This window comes from Amblyomma americanum, chromosome 5 (assembly GCF_052857255.1).
Source record: "Amblyomma americanum isolate KBUSLIRL-KWMA chromosome 5, ASM5285725v1, whole genome shotgun sequence".
Taxonomy (NCBI): Eukaryota; Metazoa; Arthropoda; class Arachnida; order Ixodida; family Ixodidae; genus Amblyomma; species Amblyomma americanum.
This window is the reverse complement of record NC_135501.1, coordinates 130,620,135-130,643,537: the sequence shown is the minus strand read 5'-3', so window position 1 is coordinate 130,643,537 and position 23,403 is coordinate 130,620,135. Positions and strand designations below refer to the sequence as shown.

General features: G+C 47.6%; 1 protein-coding gene across 1 annotated transcript; it reads left to right on the top strand.

The window, feature by feature from the left end:
* The first annotated feature begins 7,453 nt into the window (after window positions 1–7,453).
* LOC144135022 (organic cation/carnitine transporter 2-like) lies at window positions 7,454–21,401 on the top strand. The gene is made up of 5 exons (XM_077667795.1): window positions 7,454–7,635; window positions 8,265–8,530; window positions 10,296–10,563; window positions 14,477–14,788; window positions 19,931–21,401. Exons 1-5 carry the CDS (start codon window positions 7,465–7,467, stop codon window positions 20,375–20,377), a joined length of 1,464 nt encoding a protein of 487 aa, XP_077523921.1. The 5' UTR covers window positions 7,454–7,464; the 3' UTR covers window positions 20,378–21,401.
* Window positions 21,402–23,403: the final 2,002 nt, after the last annotated feature.

Here is a 23,403-nt window from a genome sequence, read left to right as displayed (position 1 = left end):
CTCAGAATCCATAATTTATTTTATTTACACAGTACTGCTAGCCTCTAGGTGAGGCTGTAAGCAGGAGGGGGAGAAGAAAAAAAAACATAGGTGACATGCTTAAAACGAATCAAGGCACAACACGCTGCCTTCAACAAATGAGATGCACTCACAAGCAAAAATAGATGAAGTAAAGTTGCGTGCAGAAACCAAAAAAAAAAAAATCTCAAGAACACTCCGTAATCATCAATTACTATCTGACCGCATTCTGACAGCATTCATAAATGCTTCAGTAGTAGGGCATTCTACAACGCTGGCCGGAAGCCGGTTCCACTCACGGACAGTTTTCGGAAAAAAAGAGTTAGCGAAGGTTTGAGTGTGGCAGGAATAATCTAAGTTTTTTTGCTATGATGCGATCGGGTGGTCCGTCGGTGTACAGGCTCTATGTAATCGTGTTTTCTCATACCTAGTTTATCATGAAACAGCAAGTGCATGTATTTTAATCGATCATACTGACGTCCTACAGCCATACTTGCAACGTGCTATAATTCGTGCCCTGACATTCCTAATAAAGTTTCGCTAGCGTAGTTTTTATGACCGTGTTCAAGCACTGCCGTTGATGGCCACGGTCGGTAGCGATGGTGTTGCGCATCCACGTAACTCTCCAGCTCCCTCCCGCACGCGCCTGGCGCTACCTTTACCGTCGTCGGCTAGCGTGCACCCTGACTCCTGATCTCTGACCACGCGTAGCTATTTTAGAACAGAAGCCTCATGAAGCGACGACCGCCAAGAGAGGGACAACCGAAATGCGTGACGTGACAGGGGGAGTGCAGTGGCCTTTTTCCGTGACGACCGCCGCTTCTTGAGTTTTGAGTTCTAAATAAATGCATATGTGTTCTAAAGGCACAGAAGGAGTGCTGAGGCTTTTTCGCTCTAAGGGCACTCGGCGGTGCCGGGCTCAGTAGTGATATACTAAACACATGCCAGGCCCGGGCTTGAAGCTATGGTCTTAGGCCTGACTAGGCCTTTGAATTTGGCGGCCGGAGCCGGCTCGTTCCTCAGAATGCGATCCCTGCAGTGCTCTACAGTAGACTGGAGTGCAGCTCTGTAAAGAAGATAAGTATACCGGCCTCAGTTCTCTTTGTTTATGAGGTATACGGCGGTCCATTTATGCATGTCAAGGCAGTTGGGACGAATAAACGCCCCAAAGCTGACACCCCTACTGTACGTATATCGTAGATTAAGAGATAGGCCCTACGAACCAACTAAGATGTCCTCATCGTCCTACATATGCTGCTATGTATTGTGTTCTAGGTTCACCTGTGATTATGTACCAGCTGTATATGCATTAAGTTTCTTTCTCAGTTCCATTCGCTGGTTATATGGCTAATTAATTTTGTTGAAACGATCTCGATCACAGATTTTCTCTTCTTTCTTCATATGCGCCGTATGGAAATATACGAATTCTTTGCCCTTTGCAATAATTATGATTCTTGACGCAACGCAGACGTGCGGGTTCTTCGGCGGGGCAAGTGCACCCAGTGGAAGTTCAAGCAGCGCAGCTAGCCTTCTGAAGACGCCCAGGAGTTCCGTTCGTGGCCAGTTCTGCTGGTGGCACCGACAGCGGGACGAGAACAGCAGCGGCCACAGCGAGCCCCCGTCGCAGCATCCTGCCCTCCGGAACAGATCAGGCTTCCGCACTTCGCCGAAATATGGGTTCACAGTGGCGCCCGTTTTGTGTGCGGGCATAGAGTTTCAAATTCAAATTCACAATTCATAGCTGGCCTGCGTGAGAAATATTCTGCATGCCTGTGTTTCACAAAACGCTTGAGTGTGTGAGTGTTAAAAAACCCCAAGATGGGGCAGTTGCTTTACGATTTTGTTATATATTTGGAAAGAATGCACATCTCGAAAGCAGCAGATTCAGAACGGGAAATCAATATTTCAAAGACTGCTATTGAAAAACAATTTCAAATCTTTTTCAAAGGCAAAACCCCAATATCACATCAGCTCTAAGCAGTGCTTAGGGAAAAAGGAAGTCGACCAGCTGTTTAAACCTTTATAAACCTTTATATTGACTTCACAGAAATGGGAGCCGATTCAATGAGTATCCTGGTAGGAGAACTGCTATGTGTTTCCGTTAAGTCCAGCGCTACATATAGAAGTTATGCTTGAGCATTACTTCAGCGTTATGTAATAAGATCTATGCCTTAGAAGGGCACTTATTGATATCGAGAAAAATCACATGGATAAGGGTAGAACACTTCGAGGGAATAATGCCTTATCACATGCCACCTGGTCAGAAAATCACACTGTCTTTAGGTAATGGATGCCTCTGCTTTATCCTGTTTTCCATGCATCCGAAGGCACTCACTAGGTTCTTCTGGTTGAGGAAATAGGGGTATGCAGAAAGCTGTAAGATTGATCAAAAGGTTGCACTTGCTCATAACCACACCAAAGAGAGCTCTGTACATCACAAAAATAGGAGGCTGAAAGCTCTCCCAGTTGAAAGTCACAACCCTAAAGAGTGATTGCAGGAGTGGCACCGATTCTGCAATTCCCTTACATCGACAACAGGTTGCAACCTTGCTAGTCACGAGGCCAATTGAGATTATTGTTTTCCATTGCTTAACCAAAGACACATTTTAACGAAATATCACGAAAAGTGCGCATGCGAAAACATGCTTAACCATCAGTTCCTTCCGGCGCGTTAAGCCGCACGTTACCCTTTTTGTTTACAAACCTTTTCTGTTGGCCCTTTTGTTTCTGTTTTTGCGTTTTCTTGTTTTTCTTCTTACCACACACACCACACACCAATGTTAGCCGCCAAGCAAAACATGGGTCTTCCCTTTTGCCTTCTTATTATGAGTTGTGTTGCTACAGTTGTCTTATTTTTATCTTTCTTCTCAAGACCTCTAAGTCCATATATTACCGCCTTCTGAAATAAAACGTTAGTTGAGAGTCAGCACCCGTCCTGTTGTCTCCCTCTTGTCGCATCCTTTGCGCTGATTCTCTAATAGCAACCCAAACAACTAGCCCAAATGTCTACCTTTGCGCCAATTCTGCTGAATTTAATAATTGGGCGCATTGAGCCCGTCGAATGGCAGTCCAGATGCAGACACAAAATAATAAATTCTTCCTCCCGAATGGTTCAATGCTCCACGTGATGATGACGCAGTAGGTTCACTACGCGAGTGTGGCTGATCAGGTTGACATAGAGCCTGTCTACTGTAAGCAGAAGTACGACTTAAAAAATGCGATTAAAAAGATCCAACAGGTGACTAATTCACGACAGGATGTGAAGACCCCTTGCACAACTTGCAAGCCCTCCATTTTTTTCATTCTCCAGGTGACACAACCTAGCATCTCGACGACTGAGAAGTTTTCAGGGTCCAGAGAAAACTGTGTTTCCTTTAAAACAAAAGCAGGCTTTCGAATTGTACCCAAGCTGCTAGTTGTCAATTGCACTCAGTGGCTGTATACCTTGCATTCGTATACTCTTAGTTGCAATGTATTGCTATAAGTACAAGTTTTGTATTTTGTTGTGGGCGTTGAAGCTCTTCGGACGCCTTTCGCCTTATAGGAAGTGGAAGACGACGCACATTCTCCGAAACTGGCTGGGCCTTTCCTCGAACTTTGACTTAAACTTGGTATCCTTTTGCGATACCCACTCCTGTTGAGAAAAGCGTTGCAAAATTCAGTTCACGACTGAAGGTAGCTGTATTCACTCGGACAGCACAACTGTTTGCAGGCATTACAATGTAGCAACGGTGAAGATGTTTAGAGCTCGGATGGCATGCAAGCCAAATAGCGTGACGCTTTCTCGAACTGTACACAATAATATCGTGGTAGTTCTTTCTTGAAATTCACGATGTAGTAAAACAGCCTACAATGTTAATGTTTCTCTTGAAATAATTTAGAAGAGTGACCGGAGGTACTTGCAGCACCGTGGTGGTTAAGAAATATCTCGTGAATAACTTCTGATTGATGATGGGTACGAGCCATCCTGAGTTCACCACAAGACTGCCTTGAGCTACTTAGAGCTGAATGTAAACGCCGGACGTTCGATTTTGTTAATGCAATACGTGGAGTCGGTTCGTAGAAGTTTCATGTCGGACTCTTGTTCTGACCACTGGTTATGTTGAAATTCTTCCAGTGATATTTTGCTTCTATTGGAGACGCTCTGATAGTGTCCTATTCGTGAGCAGAGAAAACGCCCTTTCCCTTTGGCTGGACAGGTGGGTGCTGAAGTGCTGTGCCGACTGGAACCACACCGGAAGCGGTTCCATGTAACATCTTGCTCTCCTGCTGCTTAGCCCTGTTGACTGAAGCGGCGCTCGTTGCGGCCGCAGACTTGATAATTAGGAGACATTCTTGAAGAAATAAGATATGGTCGTTGGTATTACTGTTGACCATGTCGCCACTTTGTAAGTTGATTTGAGGAGAGGCCCTTCGATATGAATGGGTGGCTGCGTTGCAGCTGCCTTCTGCACGGGTTTGACCACTGGGTGCTTTTTGCGCATATTTTGCTGTCTGCACATGTTGTGTTGTATGCGCACAGCAACAGTAGAAAACAGAGCCGATCCCTCTGGTAATAACCTCTGTCGGAGTCGCTGAGATACCACGCCAGTTAACAATATGGTCAATCGGCATCTCTTCGGACCATTCTATAAATATCAGTATGTCCGGGGACAGGTTCGAAAATCGCCTCGTATCGTTGCTAACGTCTACAGTGGGATAAATATCGTTCCGGAACCTCATGCGAGGGAGTTGAAAACTCTTTAGTGCGGATGGTCACAGTTGTTTAGCTTGATACTCATCTGAGGAGCCATCACACGTTGCATTTATCGTTTCCGTTGAGATCGGCTGAGCAGATTTTCTGGAATACTATATCCGACTGCCTTAATCACCCTTGTAAAAAGAAACACCTTTTGTTTTGATGAAAGAGAACCGCCTAGCAAAGTGAGATATTTTAATCTTCTGCAACAACTGCGGCAAGAAACTGCGGGTCAGCCTGGACACAGCAGGAACGGCTCCGGTACTGAGCAAAAGCGCAGCCTCACGAGACATTTTCAAGGATATTGCACGTAATTTCATTGGAAACAAGTTTAATATCCTTGCTGTTCACTGCTGATGGGTATGCTGTGCGTCATGAAACAATGGGCGCTGATACGAAAAAGCGTCTGGCCTGAAAAAAGCGTCTATTGCCCATTGAAGAACTGGATAAATTTTGTGTTTTTCCTTAGAACTTGTTTGCTCATGAAATCTGCTGTCTTACTTTCTTAATGCCATTTACTGAATACAACTCGCACGACGGTTCTTTCGGGACGCCAGTTTCCAACGCTGCTGATCAGATAACTTCGAAAAAAAATTAATAGCTTTCTTGACACACATAAAGGTGAAGAAAGTAGAGGAGCAAAATATTTGATACTCGAATGCATCTATTCTAGTAAGCAGTCGTGAGATTTCCGCTTGCTATAGCTCCCTGCTTGCACTAGACGCCAAGTCACGACGAACAAAGGAAAGTCTCGCAGAGCTCACACGTGGTCGAAACAGATGTGCAGGCGGCTGTGTAACTAAATGCTATAAATATTGAAGCCTATTTGACATACTTAGAGAAATAGCAACAAGGAAAATTTTGCGCACAAGTTATGGAACTGTAGAAACAATCCGCTGTGGCCGGGGACGTTGGCCGAATGCTGCGTCGCCAGTGTACAGTGTTCACGCACCGTCATCGTCGGCAATGTAGTGTGAGCCTCGGGACGAAGTGAGTGAACGAACACGAGGTTTACAGGTTGGGTGGAGGTAACCAACAATTTTAATTCTACTTAGCCGTCGGGTGGCTCGGTGATGTGGTATTCGGCTGCTGAGCCGAAAGACGCGGGTTGGTTCTCGGCCGCGGCAGTTGAATTTCGATTGAGGCAAAATTCCAGAGGCCCGTGTGCATTGCGTTGTAAGTGCACGTTAAACAACCCCAGGTGGCCGAAATATCCGGAGCCCTTCACTACGGCGACCCTCATAGCCTGAGTCGATTTGGCACATTAAACCTTCCTAAACCATAAACAAAACATTAATTGTACTTAATTCGCTTCTGAGTAGCAAAAAAGAAGTCCACGCATACAAGAGAAAGCACCAGATCATTAAAAAACTTAAACCGAATCCAAAATCCGCAATACAACAGCAGTATCACTTGCAGCGCTGGTGACTCCGCAATCGAGTTAAGTCATAGGTCGAGGAATGAGCGTCCTCACTCTGCATAACCTACACAAAGTGCACGTCTTGATGTGGCTTATTAGTTACAAGGAAAAGAAATGCGCGATTACTGTCTTACACTGGGTAGAGAGCTTAACCGCACCGATACCGAAGGGATTCAGGTGGGAGTGAAAAAGACGAAGATATAAAAAAATGACACCGTTTACGCTGACTAACGAGGTGATTCTCGACTGCTGCTTTTTTTTTCTCTTTTACTTCTACAATATTATTTGCGCTAACGCTACCCTTTGCACTAACCTTAGCAAATTTACCCTACTTTTCAGCAGGCGTACGTAGGCACTCGGTCCGTTTTCCAGCGCATACGCATAGCACGAAAGAGAAAAGGAAGTGCTGAACGCTCTGCACGAGGCCCAGAAAAAGAAGCTGCCTCTTCGATCGCGTCGCGCCACGGTCCCTCCGACCTCGGAAGCCCTTTGGAACAGCAACGCAAAGGAATACGCGGGAAGACGAGGCAGAAGAAACTCCGTGCGGCGAAGATAGGCCCACAACAGGCTCACGGCTCAGCACGCGGCACTCCTACGGTTTCAGCGGATTTCCCAGTGTCAAGGAGTGGCAGCCAGCCCTTTTCACGAACAAGCTGAAGTACGTGACACCACTAATTATACTCTCTTGATTACACTTTCATTGTTTTTTTCTTCAGTGTTATAGGCTTTCATTACCCAAAGACGAGTTCTTTTATGCCCTGTACACCTGATAGGGAGTAATCATGGGGGGGGGGGGGGGGGTGTAACCAGCCATGCTCTAATCCTGCACTGGAATGCTCAAGGAAGTCCGGTTGGCACTTCACGAACTCCGCCGGAAATTAATACCTCTACGCTGGGGACGCCGCGGTGGCTCAGTAGCTATGGCGCTCGGCTGCTGACCCTAAAGACGCGGGTTCCATCCCGACCGCAGCGGTCGAATATCAATGTAGGCGAAATTATAAAGGCGGGTGCGATGCTAGTGCACGATGGCAATGCACTGGCAGTGCGATGCCAGTGCACGTTAAAGAACTCCAGGTGGTCGAAATTTCCGGAGCCCTTCACTATGGCGTCCCTCATAGCCTCAGTTGCTTTGAGACGTTAAACTCCCATAAACCATAAAACCTTTACGCTGGTTGGATGCTGATGAGAAATTACTCGTTTCTTTCTTGACAAACGTGTGCTGTATGCCTAGATAGTTATGTCTGCATGTCTCCTCTTCAGGAGCAGTCTAAGCAGGCGCGAGTGGGCGATGAACGTGCCGGAGGGCACTCCGATGGACACCACCCTGTCGGCGGTGGAGCTGGCTCGCTGCCTGCCGCCGGGCAAGCTGCGACAGGAGTACCTGGTCCTGCTGGAGCTGGTCGGGCACGGCTGCTTCCAGCACAAGCTCCTGTTCTGCGCCCACCTGTCCCTCGCCATGGTGAGACCGTCGTCTGAGCACAGAGATAATCCGTGAGGATAGGGGCCTGTCCTCGTTATGCGGTTATAACACAGGTCATCGGCATGGCGCATCAGGACAGCAGGGCAGAACTACCTACTTCATGACCCTTTGATCGAAAGCGTCTCGCCATCACGGATAGCTGACCTAGCACGCGAGGGTAATTGTAATATATGACAGTCGTAATCTTCACCAGCCTAACTACGTTCATTTCAGCACAGAGAAGCCCCTCTCGCAGACCTCCAATTAACCCTGTCCTGCGCTGTCTTTATCCATGCAAATTCCCAGAACTCATCCGCCCATCTTTCTCACTGTCGCCCGTGCTACGGTACCTTCTATAGGAATCTGTGGTACACAGGAAGGCAACACATTATACGTGGCGTGTGGTCGCATCAAAGAAAAAAGCAATACGTGTAGGCTTGATCAAGTAAACGTGCAATTTGTCGTGAGCAAAATTATACCTAAAGGTCTATGGACAACTGAGTGCATCATCTCCAGAGACTTAATCTCAAATTACTGCGAATGAGCATCTGCAATGAGCTAAATCTTGCGAATTGTTGTGCAATATTAATGTACCTCTTATTCTCGGTCTGGGTGCCACGTCCGGGCAGGTGCTGTTCCACTACTGGTCGGCTCACGTGCTGACGCAGCCAGTGGACCACTGGTGCAAGCCACCCGCGCTGTTCGCCCACCTGACGCGCGAGCAGTGGCTAAATGTGAGCATCCCCGTAGTGGAGGACGGCCAGGGAAACAGGCACCACAGCCGCTGCACCATGTACGACCTGGCCACCATCGTCTTCAACGGCTCCCGCGTCGAGGTGCCCTGCGACGGATGGGACTATGACCTGCCGGACGACACGCACACGCTCATCTCCAAGTGAGCAGCCCTCTCCTTGAGATGCGCCAGCTGGCGATTGAAGCGACTTCAACACGATGCTGGCACACGTGCCTTTAGAGTAGAGTAGGAGAAAAGTTCTCAATATGACGTTCGGAAGCTCACATTACGCCGAACTCTGATGAAAATACGATCGACTTGAAAGCATCAGTAGGATTGCAGCTAATGGCGGAATAGCTTTCGGTAACGTGAAAACATTTGTAGAGAATGTCGTTGACCACTTCCACACAACAAATTCATCTCAACAGGGGATAGTTCAATACTAGAACAGGTTGAGTAAACGTACAAGCCCAAAACACTCCTGTAGTAGCGATAGTCCGGCTATCTTCTATTTACCGTACAGGAGCTAATACGTTTGTGTTTCTGAGTTGCCATCTCAGTTCTATTGTTTTTGTTTATTTTTGTTGATGATAGTATCAAAGCCTTTGTTTAAAAAAGGATGCAAGTCACAAAATAGAATTGCAAGAGTGGTGTCAGTGGTCGCATGTAGCAAAATGGCGTATACTTTCGAACGACTTACTTAGAATGATGATGATCCTGATGAATTTTTATGGCGGAAGGGCAGCTTTGGCTAAGAGCGCAATGGCACAAGGTAGTTCCCCATTTCACAAGGTGGGGTTAGAGACCCATATCCAAAACATGTCACCCAAAAAGAAGCCGAGAACCAGGCAGGGGAAAGCTTGTACCCATTGTATCACCGGTGGGCACCCGGCGGCACTAGGGACCGAACCCCGCACCTCCCGCATGCGAGGCGGATGCTCAAACCACTAGGCCACCGCTGCGGTGGCTTATTTATAATGAGCAACGCACACTATACCAGTTCAGCTGCGCAAAAAAAAATTATCTTTAGAACTGAAGATTGCCCAAGGATCCAATAGGACAATTTCTGAAAGGGGAATTTTTTTGCTCAATTATCTGCGAAATGAATGCACGCGAAACAGGAGAGATTAACAAAACTTAGGCCACTCGGAAGCGCTAATAATAACTCCTGCTGCTGCCGCTGGAACTTTGGTGTGCCCAATAATCGGCGAGTGGGAGACGCAGCTTCACGCCTTCTAAACTTCCTAATGAAAACATTTGGACTTTCGTGCTCTGTATTCATCGCACAAAAATGTTTTCGTTCTGCAACTTTCGAAACAAAATACACATTATATGTGCTTTCTACTTAGCCTATACACTTTTCAAATAGATATCTGCCCAATATTTGGTAGTGTAAACTTAAATGTTAAACGATTATTTCCCCACAAAGTAAACAAAACACTCCTTCTTGCTGTAGATGACGACAGCAATACTATTTTCTTTCCATTGCCAACAGCCGCCACTAGATCATTTCAAAAACTTGTGGCTCACATTAGGACAAGCACCCTCTATACCCTCACATAACCTTAATGCACCGCTTGGAATATGCGGCATGTCTTGAGTGTTACAGCAACAGGTGCAAATAATTTCTGCAGAGTAAATGTTATGGTTGTCGTCACCACAGCAATGGTAAAAAAATTATAGCCACAGTCTTACTCCAACCAAAGCTTACTATTTCACCTGCCGGTTTCTTGAAAAGTCTAGTATTCTGCACAGGAAAATTGGCGTCATGGAAAACTGACCTTACGTAACCATGTGATGCAGGTCGGTCTAATTTCAGGGACACGGCAGACATCTGTTTCGCTTTTACCTCCTGCACAAGCTTTGCTAGCGGTGACGTCAGTGCCTCACCTAAACCTGTCTTCGCTCCACGGACAACTCAATCCAGGTGGGACCTGGTGTGCGACCGCGAGCAATACCTGGTGCAGACGTTCGCGTACTACACGGTGAGCGGCGTGCTGGTTCCTCCCCTGCTGGGCCAGATGGCCGACCGGGTGGGCCGCAGGCCGGTCGTCTTCACTGCTCAGCTGGTCGCCATGGGCTCCGTGTTCGTGGCTACGGCGGCCGACTCCTTCACCACCTTCGTGTTGGCCAACCTCCTGATCGCCATCTCCGGCGCGGCCGTGCACATCATGACCTCCATCCTGCTGTTCGAGGTGCGGCCCTCTTCTAGCCGCGCTCCAGCGCTACTGATTTCAGCGCCGGCCGGAACCGCTTTTGAAGCTATGCTTCAGTGACATATTTGGGAAAGGAAAACGGACCCCCCAAATCTTTCACTTTGATATCGTGCGCAAAAGTAGCAGCGAAAGCCGTACCACGCTACAGGCTCTACTGTTACGAGTATATTGCTATTACTACTGCTACCACTACTACTACTACTACTACTACTATTACTACTACTACTACTGCTACTACTACTACTATTACTACTAATACAACAACAACTACTACTACTACAAGGCGGCGTCGGCGCTATGTCGAGAAGCCCACCTCACCCTGGCGTTGTGTTGAGAGACCCATTTATATCCTCTTAAGATGTTAGGGTGCTCGATAGAGGCTTTTGGAAGCTGCATCGAGGCACCCTACTTGACATATACAATAACTCTACGCGGCATGGTGGCGCCGACTTGCGGCGGCCGCCGGAAAATTCCTTCGATCTGATGTACGCAGCTGCCCAAACAGATGGCGCACGACCAGTACAAAGTTTTCTCAGTATGAAACCTGCTTCCTGGTAGAAAGCTCCTTTGTGGTCTCGTGATTCTGTGCAATGCAGTAAGTACTAATCAATGAGTGTGTATATCGAGGAAACACTGTGTGCGCAACCTGGAGTATGGAGAGCTCAAGAACGAGAGTTTGGAAACTGTGTTTTGATTATTATGATAAATAGGCGAAAGTGAAAAATGAACTGTGACTGCTTGAAGAACCAGCGAAAGGAGCCATTAACGCTATCCCTTCATACCCTTAAAGGCGGGGCTTAAGTGTTTTAATTTTTGACAGGTGGCTCGGACCGCAGCTCAGACCGTGTTAATGCATCGCTCGTTCTGTCCGATGTAGACTTTTCCACGGCACAGTGGTATCTCCTAAACGACTCCGATTGTGCCGAGAACTGTCAGATACATTACTATTAACACAAGCTATTTATTGGTCAGCCCCGCAAAGAAAAACTCGGCGGCTGCGATAGACGGTCGTCGGGTTTGGAATAGTCTGTACTCGGCCGCGTTGAACCTAAAAGCAACGAGGACATCTTGAGATAAGGCCCCTTTAATACCTTATACAATCTAGAAAAAACGTAATAACAATTCCGCTGAACTACTACCATTCCTAATCCGGACGCATCTGGCGCCGCGTGCTGGCCGCGTGCTGCAGGTTTGACCAAAGAACGCGAATATAAATATTACATAGCTTAGCGGCAATACTCTTAGATGAATGCAAGCAAAACAAATACCACTGAACCCACGTGGACAGACCATCTGTAATCTTCGCACATCAGGATCAGAAGTCTTTGGAGATCATGGAAGCCTACTACATAGCCAAGACAAATCGTGTCAGCGATCCGTCCCTTGCACTGACGGGGAAAGATATTTCCTTTTTAGGTTGTAATAGCTATCTTTGGTTTTTGTTTGTGTTTCTTTTTTTGTCTTGTTTTTCGTGCTATGTATTTGTACCGAGCATGTGAATAAGCCTTGTCTTTCTTCTCACGCAGTTCAATATGCCTTTACAAATACTTGCATCGCTTTATCATGGCATCGCCTCGCAATGCGGATATCTCGCAAACATGGCTCACACAACCAATACTACCAATGCACCAGCCGATGTTCACAAGTAGTGCTGCGAACTGGCATCTGATACTCACTTGCGCGAATGTTAATGCATCGGCCCTTTCCTGAGATGTACTTTTCCACTGTAGAGCGATATCTCATAAACGACGCCGACATTGCATTTTATCTTGCTCCATTGTGCGAAAACCCGTGTGCGTGCGTGTGCGTGTGCGTGCGTGCGTGTGCGTGTGTGTGTGTGTTTGTGTGTGTGTGTGTGTGAGAGAGAGAGAGAGAGAGAGAATGTGTGATTGTTAAGAAAGACAATTTCTACACATCACATATGGGCATTTGCCCGTTAGCCACAGCATCATACCCCTAAGGCGGATCAGCGCGCAGATAAGAAGGGCCGCGGCGGCGGTGGCTACGTAAAGCCATGCAGAGGTAGCATTACCAGCTGCAAGAGGGGGGGGGGGGGGGCACCGGGTTATATCGCGCAGCAGTGGGCAACGACTGTGTTCACAAAGCGAGCAGGCGGGCTTACGCCTTTTCACGCGTAAGCAGTCCTAAGTGTCTCTGCCAACTGTCTATTTATTTATTTATTTATTAAAGCGAAAGCTCTACTATAGTAGGATACAACCTAAAAAAACAGCAGTTGCTAACACTGGGCCATGGTCCGCGGCGTACAGTATTACTCCGCTGGCCCATCGTAATACTAAACGAAATCAAATTTTAGCGTTTGACTATATGAAACAAGCCATGTATCAACTACTTTATTGCCGTAGAGGTAATCTGTGAGGCGGTCGTGAATGTGGGCGGAGATTCACTGCAGACTTAAGTTGAATCCGACTATAGGTCATGTTCGCAAGGTCGTGTCCGCAGCAGTTGTTGGGAACTCGGAAGAGGTAGCGTCAAACGAGTGGTTGTAATCGAGAGGGTGATGTGAGGATGCTGCCCAAACAAGTATTTTCGAAATCGGATGAGTAGTCAATTAGAGCCAACTATGTCCAAAAAGTGGGCGGGACGAGAACACAAGTGGCACCAAATTTGAAATGGCAGATGTGTGGGACCACAGGCCCGGAAGTTTGGGCGGAACCAACGCACGGCGCCAAATTTGAACACCCAAAATGAATGAGATCGAATGAGGTATAATGCGCAGTTAACCGAAGTCAAATAAATAATTAATTAATAATGTATACTGTTAAGCAGAAATTAAGTTGAATTAAGGTTAATAATGGTGTATTAAGGATAATTAATGGGTGAATTAATAGTGGAACGGTGCGGAGCGGAGCGATCACACGCCAAATGTGAAATGAGTATACAGCCCCATCCGCTTCGACGCGTTGCTCCTACGCCATTGGCGGTTTGCTGAAGTGACGTCACGATCTCGTGAGACACACGGAGCGACAGCGCACACATAAAAAAACAAATTGAAATGAGTGTATGGCCCCTTCAACTTCGGCGCACCGCTTGTACGCCACTCGCTCTCTCGCCGTTGCCGCGTGCAGATGCTGTGTTCGCGCGCTGAGGCCGTGGTGCTTAATTGCGCGTTGTGTGGGCTTGAGGCATCATGCTTAAGCCGTCTGTGCCATCGCACAGTGCAGCTTCAACGCAGACCACATGTAAAGAGATGCAAAAAGAGGCAACGAGTGCCGAGGAGTCGTCAATGCTTTTGCATTACTCCAAAGCGGGTCGCCGCTGTGATCTCGAATTTTGTTGGATCACCTTCAGGGCCATAGGTATTACAGTGCGGAGCGGTTTGAAAAAGCATTTCAAGTACAGAAATCAGTTCTTCTCATGTGCAAAATCCTTTGAGAAAAATTTTGAAAAATAGAAAATTGCAAGAAAGTGTTGTGAAAATATTGAATGAATTGTCCATTATTCTGAAGACATTTCTTTTAAAGTGTTTGAATCGATCGCATCGAACAGTTAAGACTGCCATGGAAAACCAATGGGGAACACTTTTTACAGCAAAAATGTTAACATACGAAAAGATGCAAGAGTTTCGTCGGGTGATCTCGGATATATCGATTGTTATAGTGAAATTTTACATTATAAGAAAAAAATTCCGTTCACAAAAGGTTTCCCACTAAAAAATTGTTGACCATGTGGTTATCAAATATTGGATAAAATAATTTTTAATCTTTATTACATACTTAATTGTACGGTGATAGCTAAGCTATTGAGAAAACGCAAGTGGTCAACACTAGAGGTGAGCGATCCGAGAATGCGGCCCTTGAAGTATAGAAATAAAACAAATTCATTTCTTTCAGTTATATGATTTCCTTGTCCGTAATCTTACCCCTTTGGCCAGACCTCTTCGTCGGCCAGCCGCACCCTGTACATCGCCGCTGCGCAGACGGCTTCGGTCCTTGTGCACGCCGGCTCGCTGTGCCCTTGGCTGCAGCGCGTGGACCTGCGGCTCCTGCGCATCACACTGGTGATGAGCATGGTGCTGCTATCGCTGACCTTCCACGCGGTCTCGGAGTCGCCGCGCTGGCTCCTGGCTGTGGGCAAGTACGACACCTTGACGGCCGTCATCACGCGCCTGGCCTGCGAGAACGGCGTGGCACTAGGCGACGTATGGCGACTGGTCCACTACGCCGAGGCTGTCAAGCCACTGCAGGTGAGCCGGCAAAAAGCCCGATTAAGCCTGATCCGTGACAAAAGCATTTCCGACTGGTCTACAGATGGCTTGCACGAGCAACCTTCTTAATTTCGTCTCCCCATCTCTCTTCACTTGCCGCCCACGCGACGTTTTTTTTTTCCTTCGTCAGCCTCGCAGGCAAACATTTACCCATTCTATGCACTGCGAGTTCTGGCGATCTCCACCCTCCTCTTGATCCCATGGTGGGAGCAATGAATTCTTCTTCCCCTGGGCACGCTGTTCTCTTCCGACATCCTAATGTTAACCTTACCATAACGTTGTCGTACAACTTTCTATTCTCTAGCTCATTCAGCAGTAACATGCACCCCCCCCCCCTAATTTTCTCATTTTCAACAACTCATTTTTTTGTCTGCCTCGGAACGTAGCGCAACATAAATCGGTCCTCATATCCAAGGCGAACATAGCGCACTCAATAAATAGACAAGAAAAAGCTATGTCAGTATAAGAACAGCGCTGCTTGGGCTTTTGTAGCGTTAGCTACACTGGCCGATGTTGAGCAGTTTCCAAGGTAGATGCACACTGGTAGCGAAGGCTCCATAGACGCCCATTGGTCCAAAAAATGGAGGCTCGTGGGCACTCCAGCGCCCCCTGGATTTTGGGGGGCAAACTACGCAAACGTGACGTAGAATGACGTCACGCATACGTATGCTTTGGCGCGAATTATAAAGCGGTCTTTCTGTAGAATCCGCGTTTTCGAGCCCGTACCTCTCGAAGGTTGCTGCCTTTCAGCGCGCCCCAACATTTGCCAGTCAAATGTGCTCGCCTTGTGTGCTCGAGTTCCTGCTAGTTATGGCCTTGTTAATGTGCAATTGGGAACGCAATGAAAGTGACTGGTAAAGGAGGGGCAGCATAGAAAGGCAGCAACACTTCCAGACACTGGCGTGGCCGGGTTAGCCGGGTATCGAAACAAGGCCTGCAAAGACGCGCTGTAATGCACCGCACACTCATGAATAGGGGGCAGGTCAAGATTGTTGCAAAAATACAAAATTTGCCAGGTTTTAATAAAATGACTTACCTCTTTCATAAAACAAGGTGCTAATATATTTTTTCTTTTCTATTGGCAGATTACGTTCCAATTTTGTAGCTTTATCATTTCTTTATATGAGTGCTTTGCCCCCATCCTCTGGTTGTGCTACAGTCGCGGTAAACCACTTTTCGGCCCAGCCTTCGCCACCACTTTAAATCCGCCTTGCAGTTTCGCGCGGCTCCTGGAGAGCCATGCTGCGCATGCGCGAGGAGCAGTGACGTTACACGGTGCACAGTTGGCTCGCAGGAGCCGCTGCGCACGCATCCTCTGGAATCCGCACCACGTGACCAACTGCGTGACGAACCACGTGGCCAGCCACGGCGCCGCGGCGCCGGCCGCTGCACCGCACCACGTTGCCACTCACGTGGTCAACGCCCCCGTACAATCAGTCAATAAAAAAAAAACCTTTGTCGAGGCAGGGAATAGAACCAGGGCCTTTGGGGTAAGGCGAAGGCGCTACCACTCCGCCACGAGGGCTCAACGTTTAGCCGTGAATACACGCGCATATAGTGAAGGCGCGCCTTTCATATATTAACTCTCCCGAACCAGATGTCGCCGCTCTTAAGCTACGTGCATCCTGACCTAACAGAGCTAGCCCATCATCAATTTTTTTGGTGCAGTTCGACTGAGAATTCTCTTCATTCAGGCGTCTTGTCTGTGGCTTGAAGTCCGTACGAATGACATTTAGGCGCCGCGGTGGCAATCGGTCTGTCCCTTTCATCATGCTTCCTATAAATTGCTGTTCAGTGATGCGGCTGCTGCTACTGGTCCTCGCTCATTTAAGACAGTGTAGGAAGAGAGAGCACTCGCATGCCACCCAGGACACCCCTTAAGTTTTACCTGTTGTCGTCCCTGCATCTTCTGCAGGTGGGCAAGCCGTTCAGGCTTTCCGACGTACTGCTCCTTCCTGAGCTTCGGGCCCGCACGGCGGCGCTGTCGGTGGTCTGGTTCTGGTGCTTCTTGGCGCGTTTTTCGCTGAGCAAGGTCCGTCCCAGCGCCTTCTCAGGTTGGGATCAGATGCTGCTTGTGCTCCTGATGCTGCCCGTGTACGCCACCGGCTACCCCCTGGTGATCAAATGGAACCGGCTCACGAGCCTGTACATGGCATTCGCGGTGGCGTCCACTGCCGCGGCGGGAGCGGGTCTCGTCATGTTCTACGACTACCTGATGGCTGCCCAGGTGGGTACCGGTTTACCGGCGATTGAACCTGGAGGCTGATGAACAGGAGCGCGCCGTAAGCATATCCAGCGATTTCAATAATCCGACGTTTTACGACAGTATTTAGAGACAGGACAACACGCAGAGATCCGAAAATACCACGCCGCTTCGCCTAAAACTCGAGTTCACCAACCAGACCACAAGAATGTCATCTGTGTGATGAACACCGGGTCATAGGTTTGATTCTGTTAACAGCTGTCGCATTTTATCCATTGACTTCATTAACGTGGAACAGAACGGGGTGATGTCTACATTTTTCATAAACAGGTACGTCATCAATGTGTGTCTCGTTGTGTGCCCTGACGTCAAGGAGAGGTGCCGGTAATGAGTGTTGAACGAATCTCTAGAGGGGAGCTGGAAGGTCGCGGTATTTCGCCTTGCGAAACTTTCGGAACTACCGTATTTACCCGAGTGAACTGCGATCGCGATTGCAGCACGAAGGTCGACATCATGGGCACGAAAGAATGGGAAAAACGACTTTAACGAACTGATGGCGTTATGGACGCGCAAAGGAGAAAACAAAACAGCCGCCTCGCACAACTTTCCGATGGTCGCTGTGCAATCGGCCAAGCCGGTTCCCCACTCGACCAATTTCAGCATGCTGGCGAGTAAGGGCAACGTCTGACGCGCGCCGGATCGATGGCCCCTCTGCTACCATTACGGCGAGGCCGACCACATTAACTGGCAGTGCCCCTATCGGCGGCCTTGACTTCGAGGTTTTCTTGCTGAGATCATACGTCATTCGCCGGTACCACGCACCTCCACCATTCAACGGCGCAATTCACCACGTTCTCAGCGCCACCAATTATGGTTGCCTTCGCCATGCCGCTTCTCGCCTTCTCGAACCAGTTAAGTAGCTGGAGCCCAATGCAGGCCCTCCTGCCTTCGCTGGGAAAACTAACCAGGCGCCGTATGGAGCGAGGCCGCCGGACGTCATATCGACGCAAAGCTTTGCAATTACATGCCCTTCGGATCATCCCGGATTGACGTCGGCAATGGCAGGCTCTCGTAAAGGCAGGATGTCGTTGGATATCACTTTTTGAATGGACATTCACGAGGCTAGCGCTGTAGCTGATACTGGAGTAGAATACTCGTAAGATTCCCGTGGCCCGAAAAAGAAACATTACGGAGCCGCGGGCAGAAACGCAGCTACGTACGGACGGAGGGCATGTTGTTACGCCGCTAGCAGAGTGCACGACCACGGTTAAACTGCGTGGCTGCGCATTCTCGCCGCTTTTCTCATTCTGACCGAATGCTGGCTAGAAGTTATGCTTAGAATTAACTTTCTCTGAGAGCACGGTGCCACTGCAGACCTCCCCAATATCCCTGCGACGTAGTCAACTGAAATAACAAAAAAGCTTCAAAATAATGGTTCTACAGCCGCTTTCGTGTTGCCGATGATAACTCCACATGCCACCACGCTGCAGCATCCTCGCAGAAGTTATTCTGTGAATAGCTACATCGGGGACATCATGTTATCTAGCCTAATGTTCCTGTTCTTCAAGCTATGGGTTTCCTTAGCAAGAGGTGTTACCATCTTCCGTGGCGGTCAGGCTGAGGTACTCGTTCCCAATTGCAGTGATCATCGCCAGCTGTTCCGCTGTGTAGCTTACGTCGACCATGAATGCACTGGTTGCGAGGAGACCACGCCGAGATTTCAACAGGACGCAGGGAACGACGCCGACATAAATTCCGCCCTTACGCATGAAGAGAAACCATTTCTCTGCAGAAACTATTTTTCGACTTTAGTTTAGCGCATGCTTCACGGTTTGTCTAAACTACGGCAAGTCTTAATCGTTAAACACCGGATCATCACGCATGAATGCACTCGACCCGTCCATCCCTACCGTATGTGCCCTACCGAGAGAGGGGCTATCTTAAAGCAAGTCATAGCTGTCCGACGACGGCGTAAATGAGCCGTCAAGCGCCCGTGTATATTCTTCAGTCGTCATTGCAAAAAGAAAAAAAATGCCATTCTGTGCCGAAAAAAAAGGAACTTAACAGTGTGACAAAGAAAGACGGTTATATGCTGCGGGAGTAGATGACTCCCCGGATAGACTTTGGCAAGCAAATTACTTCTGTTCTGTGGACCTCAGGAGTAGTTACTGGAAATAGAGGGAGATGATAGGGACTGTGAAAAACTTCCGTCATAACACCGGACAAACCCTTCAAATTTCGTGCCCTGCCCTTCGAGCTCAGCTGTGCTCTTACAACGTCCGCCGAACGATGGACACTGCACTCACCGGTATGAAATTCCAGACATGTCTTGTCCTTTCCTGATGTAACCATGAGACGCGACAAACGTTGACCGGGGCCTAAAGTTGTGCATATGGTCCGCCTGAAGCCCCACTTTTCGAGGTACCGTGATACTCTTCACATCGTGCTTTAAACTGTTATCTCCTCGTCGCCTTATGTCGTATTCGCTCATCTTTTTCCCCTTCTCAACTTGCTTTCCTTGTATAATTCAGATCACTCATCTTTTTTGCCTTTCCTTCCCTTCCAGATAAGCTCTCTTTTTTCATGATGTGATAAGGTCAGGTGCTGAACCCGGCGCGACCGCCGTGCTGAGCAGCAACGATGACAAAGCCGCGGCAGGCGCTAGGAGTGCTCTGGGCATAGACCCGGCTCCAAATTGAAAAGAGGTATTGGCCTTCTATCCGCGTCTGCCTGCGCAGTTACGCTGGATTGTGACAAAACTTTTGCGGACTTTGCGCAGGACGTTTTTATCTCGTGAAAGGTAAATATGTGCACCAAACCGTTAACTTTTAAAAACGTTGTTCTTAGCGTTATCTCTAGAGCTAGAGAACATAACCTGACACACTTCCTTCACTCAGTGCTCTCGTGCTATTGTGCAGGTGCTCATGGAAGTGCTGTTCGCCGTCGTCCAGCTGTGCCTGCTAATTGCCAAGCTGCAGGCATACGAGTGCTTCCCCAGCGCAGTGCGGGCAACGGGAGTTGCAATGCTGGTGGCTGCCGGGTGCCTCGGTCAGAGTGTTGGCGAAATGCTCGTCGACATCGCCAGACTCGCCGACTTCTGGTCCACCTTGCTCATCATAGCCACGGGACTCCTGGCATGCCAGCTGGCCATCCGCTGGCTGCCGGAGACAAAAGATGTCGAACTGCCCGAAGTGCAGAGGGAGGTGCTGGCTCAGGGGCAGCAGTCGCCGCCCAAGGTACCGTCAATGGCTCGGCACATCGAGAGCTGCGCCCCGTCGGTCAGCCACCACGACAGCACAGCCGATAACCGCACGGCAGCGAAGCATATGCACTCCGAAGGGGTCATTAGATCGAGCCAGTTTTGAAGCGTTACAGGTCGCGAATGGAGGTCATGTTGGTGGAGATCACTGGCTTCTTCCGCAATAGTCCCCTTACGCCCTGCTCGACGCCCTGAGAAGGTCCCGTTTCAGTGCCGTTTGTTTCTTTTCGTTTGTGTGTGTGTATATATGTGTGTACGTGCATCTGCTTTTCTGTGCTCGGGAGTTGAAAGCAGCTTGCTCGTCTGCTGCCTTTTCTTACGGCGACAAATGTGTGCCTCATGCTTAGTGACATTTAAGAAACAATCGAGATCAATTTTATTGGCAAGCGGTTCCTCCAGAACAGGCATCAGTGCTTGTGTTCGTGTTTATTTGCATCATCGCTTCATCAAAGAACTATAACACCTTTGCCTAAAACTATAGACAAAATGTGATCAATGATTAGTGGTCAGACGGCGTCCGCAACGCAACGTAACAGGAGGTGCCTTTTCGAAACGCTGGTGCTACCGGCAAGCATACATTCTTTATGGCTACATCTTTTGCTTTTTTTTGAAAAATAGGCCGAGAGAATTAGCTTTGGACCTAATTACGCGTTTTACAACCGGTCAAACGCTCCGACAGATCCGGAGGAATGCCTTGAAAAGAAAGTCATGTGAGCCTGACTGCACCCTCCAGTGGGCCTCGCCAAGCTCGAAGCACCCGATATATCCTCCGGGAACGGCTTAAATATCAAGAATTCGGCCTGATCGGGCTGCTGCACCATGGACACTCAGAGCAGCAATACCACCGAGAACGCAGTGTTGTGACGTTCATAGACGGGTACATTTTCTTCGTTAAGAGAAGAATATGAGATACCTGGACCATGTACGTACGTCTTAAGCGCTTTCACCATGGACTGAGCCCTGTTGCTATATAAAGTCTTACAGGTTCATTGCAGCTGTGGGGCGCTGCATTTTTCCTGTCACATCCCATCACATCGCTGAACTGTCGTATGGGCCCTTGTGTAACGACTGAGCGTATTGTGACTGGTTATGCTAGAGGTCTGACAGAGTGTGCACAGTAAAGCTCAAAAGAAAAAAGCAGACATTATTACTGCTGACTTTGGCTCCAGTGGCGTTATGGCATATTCGGGTAATTATTGCAGTGAAGTTCACTGCATCATCGGGCAGTCGAATACCTAATCAAATTTTGAAGCATAGCTAGAGAGGGGAGGGTTAAAAGTGCTCATTCGCAATTTGAAGTCTCTTCCGAAAACGCATAAGAACAGAAAATCTCTTGTGCACAGTAATAAGGAGTCCATATGGCGGCTAATGCCACACAGTCTAGCGCCATCAAGAGGTGGCATAACCTTTGAGAACACCACCACTGTGTGCTCACGTAGATTGTTCTGTCAAGAAGGAATGTTGGGTGTTTCTAAATAAATTGAAGTTACCAATAAGTGCCGATATTCCACGTTCTTGTTAGAAGATACGTTGCGCATGTGGGACGTTCACAAGACTGCACAAGGCAGGTCTGCTCTTGTGCAGTCTTGTCCTCTCATGAGACATTACTCATTCGCAACCAATCTTTCCTTAAAACACATTTCACTCTGATGATGACATTTTTTATGAAAGCAAATTTCTACTGAATTTGTATCCGCTGTGTTCTTGCCCTCCTTAGCTGTTTAGGTGTTAAATGTATGTATTTAAGTGTTAAATATATTTAAGTATTTCAGCGCAGTACAGCCTGTAGGTGGCTACTGTGTAAAAGCCTGTGTATAATATCTGTTCTTTTATACAAACGCCGCTAATAAATAGCACATCAATGAAATGATGTGCATCTTCCGCTGTATTTCTGAACGCGGGAGACCAATCCGAACCCTACTGAAGAAAATAGTTCTGTTTTTTTTTTCACCAGCAATTAACAAGGTATCATGCAAGGTATTCTCAGAGTGCGTGTTACCTTTATGTTCAAGTTTAAAACTAATTAAAAAAGGCGTATGGGAAGCCGGGAGGTGGAAGCGAAAGTTTGAACACTGCGCCTTTGAGACAAAGAAACTACGCTACAGCCACACGTGCTTGGTCTGCGCCAGTAGTCCTGCATCGGTGCAGTAGAGGCGGATGACTCGATAAGGGAGAGGAATCGCCTGAGAGGAGAAGGAGGAAAGGTCACGAGAGGAGAAGGAAAGGCGCGAAGACGCTGAAATTCAAATGTTAACTACGGATAAATCAGCTTCTACAAAGCGCATCTAAAAAATCCTTGCTGGACAATATTCGTGAAGCGGCATGCTTCAATATCCCCGGCATGCCGCAACTTTATTAGAGCCCCCTTCACAGCCCCATTAAAGGAGGATAAATATTGACCTCTTCAAGTTCAACATGACGTAAACACCAATCAGGCGAAAGCAAAATTTAAAGCTAAGATGTAGTTCAGAAAGTGATACTGGAAATATTAAAACACGATAGAAGAAACGTAATCTTTGAGAGCGGAAATAAAGCATATCGCTTTTCCTACTTTCTCTAAACTTACCAGAATAATGCGCACACACTCGCTAACGATAGCAACCTGCATTTTATGAAATGATTTCTGCTCAAGTAGAAGATTATGTGGCAGATAACACTAAATAATATTGCTTCCCATTTCACGGGCATGTTCTGGTACAAAACGTATTGCGCATTAAGACCTACGCCTGCTTCATTCATGTTGATTTCCACTTTTTCTTCGTGGAATTTGACTTCAGTACCTTTCTTATTTTTACGTCCTGGTTGTAATATCTGCTGTGTTGAGAAAACAAACGGCATGTGTTGCATAGTTAATTTGATGGTCTTGTTTTTCTCCGTTTTAAAAATAATGCTTTTATAATTCTCTTTTAACGTCAGTTTAGTTTGGTTTCTTCTGCCTACCGCAACCTTGGCCTTTAGAGGTCTACAAGCATCATTTTTGTCTGTCATTATTTCTGTTTTTATATATGCGAAATCCGTTATTCTTAGGAGAGGGCTAATGAAAACTCTTGACCAAAATAATGCGAGTAAAATAAAAATTATCCCCTTAGATTGAATCTGGAGCTTAAAATATAGATTCCTCTCATGATCAAT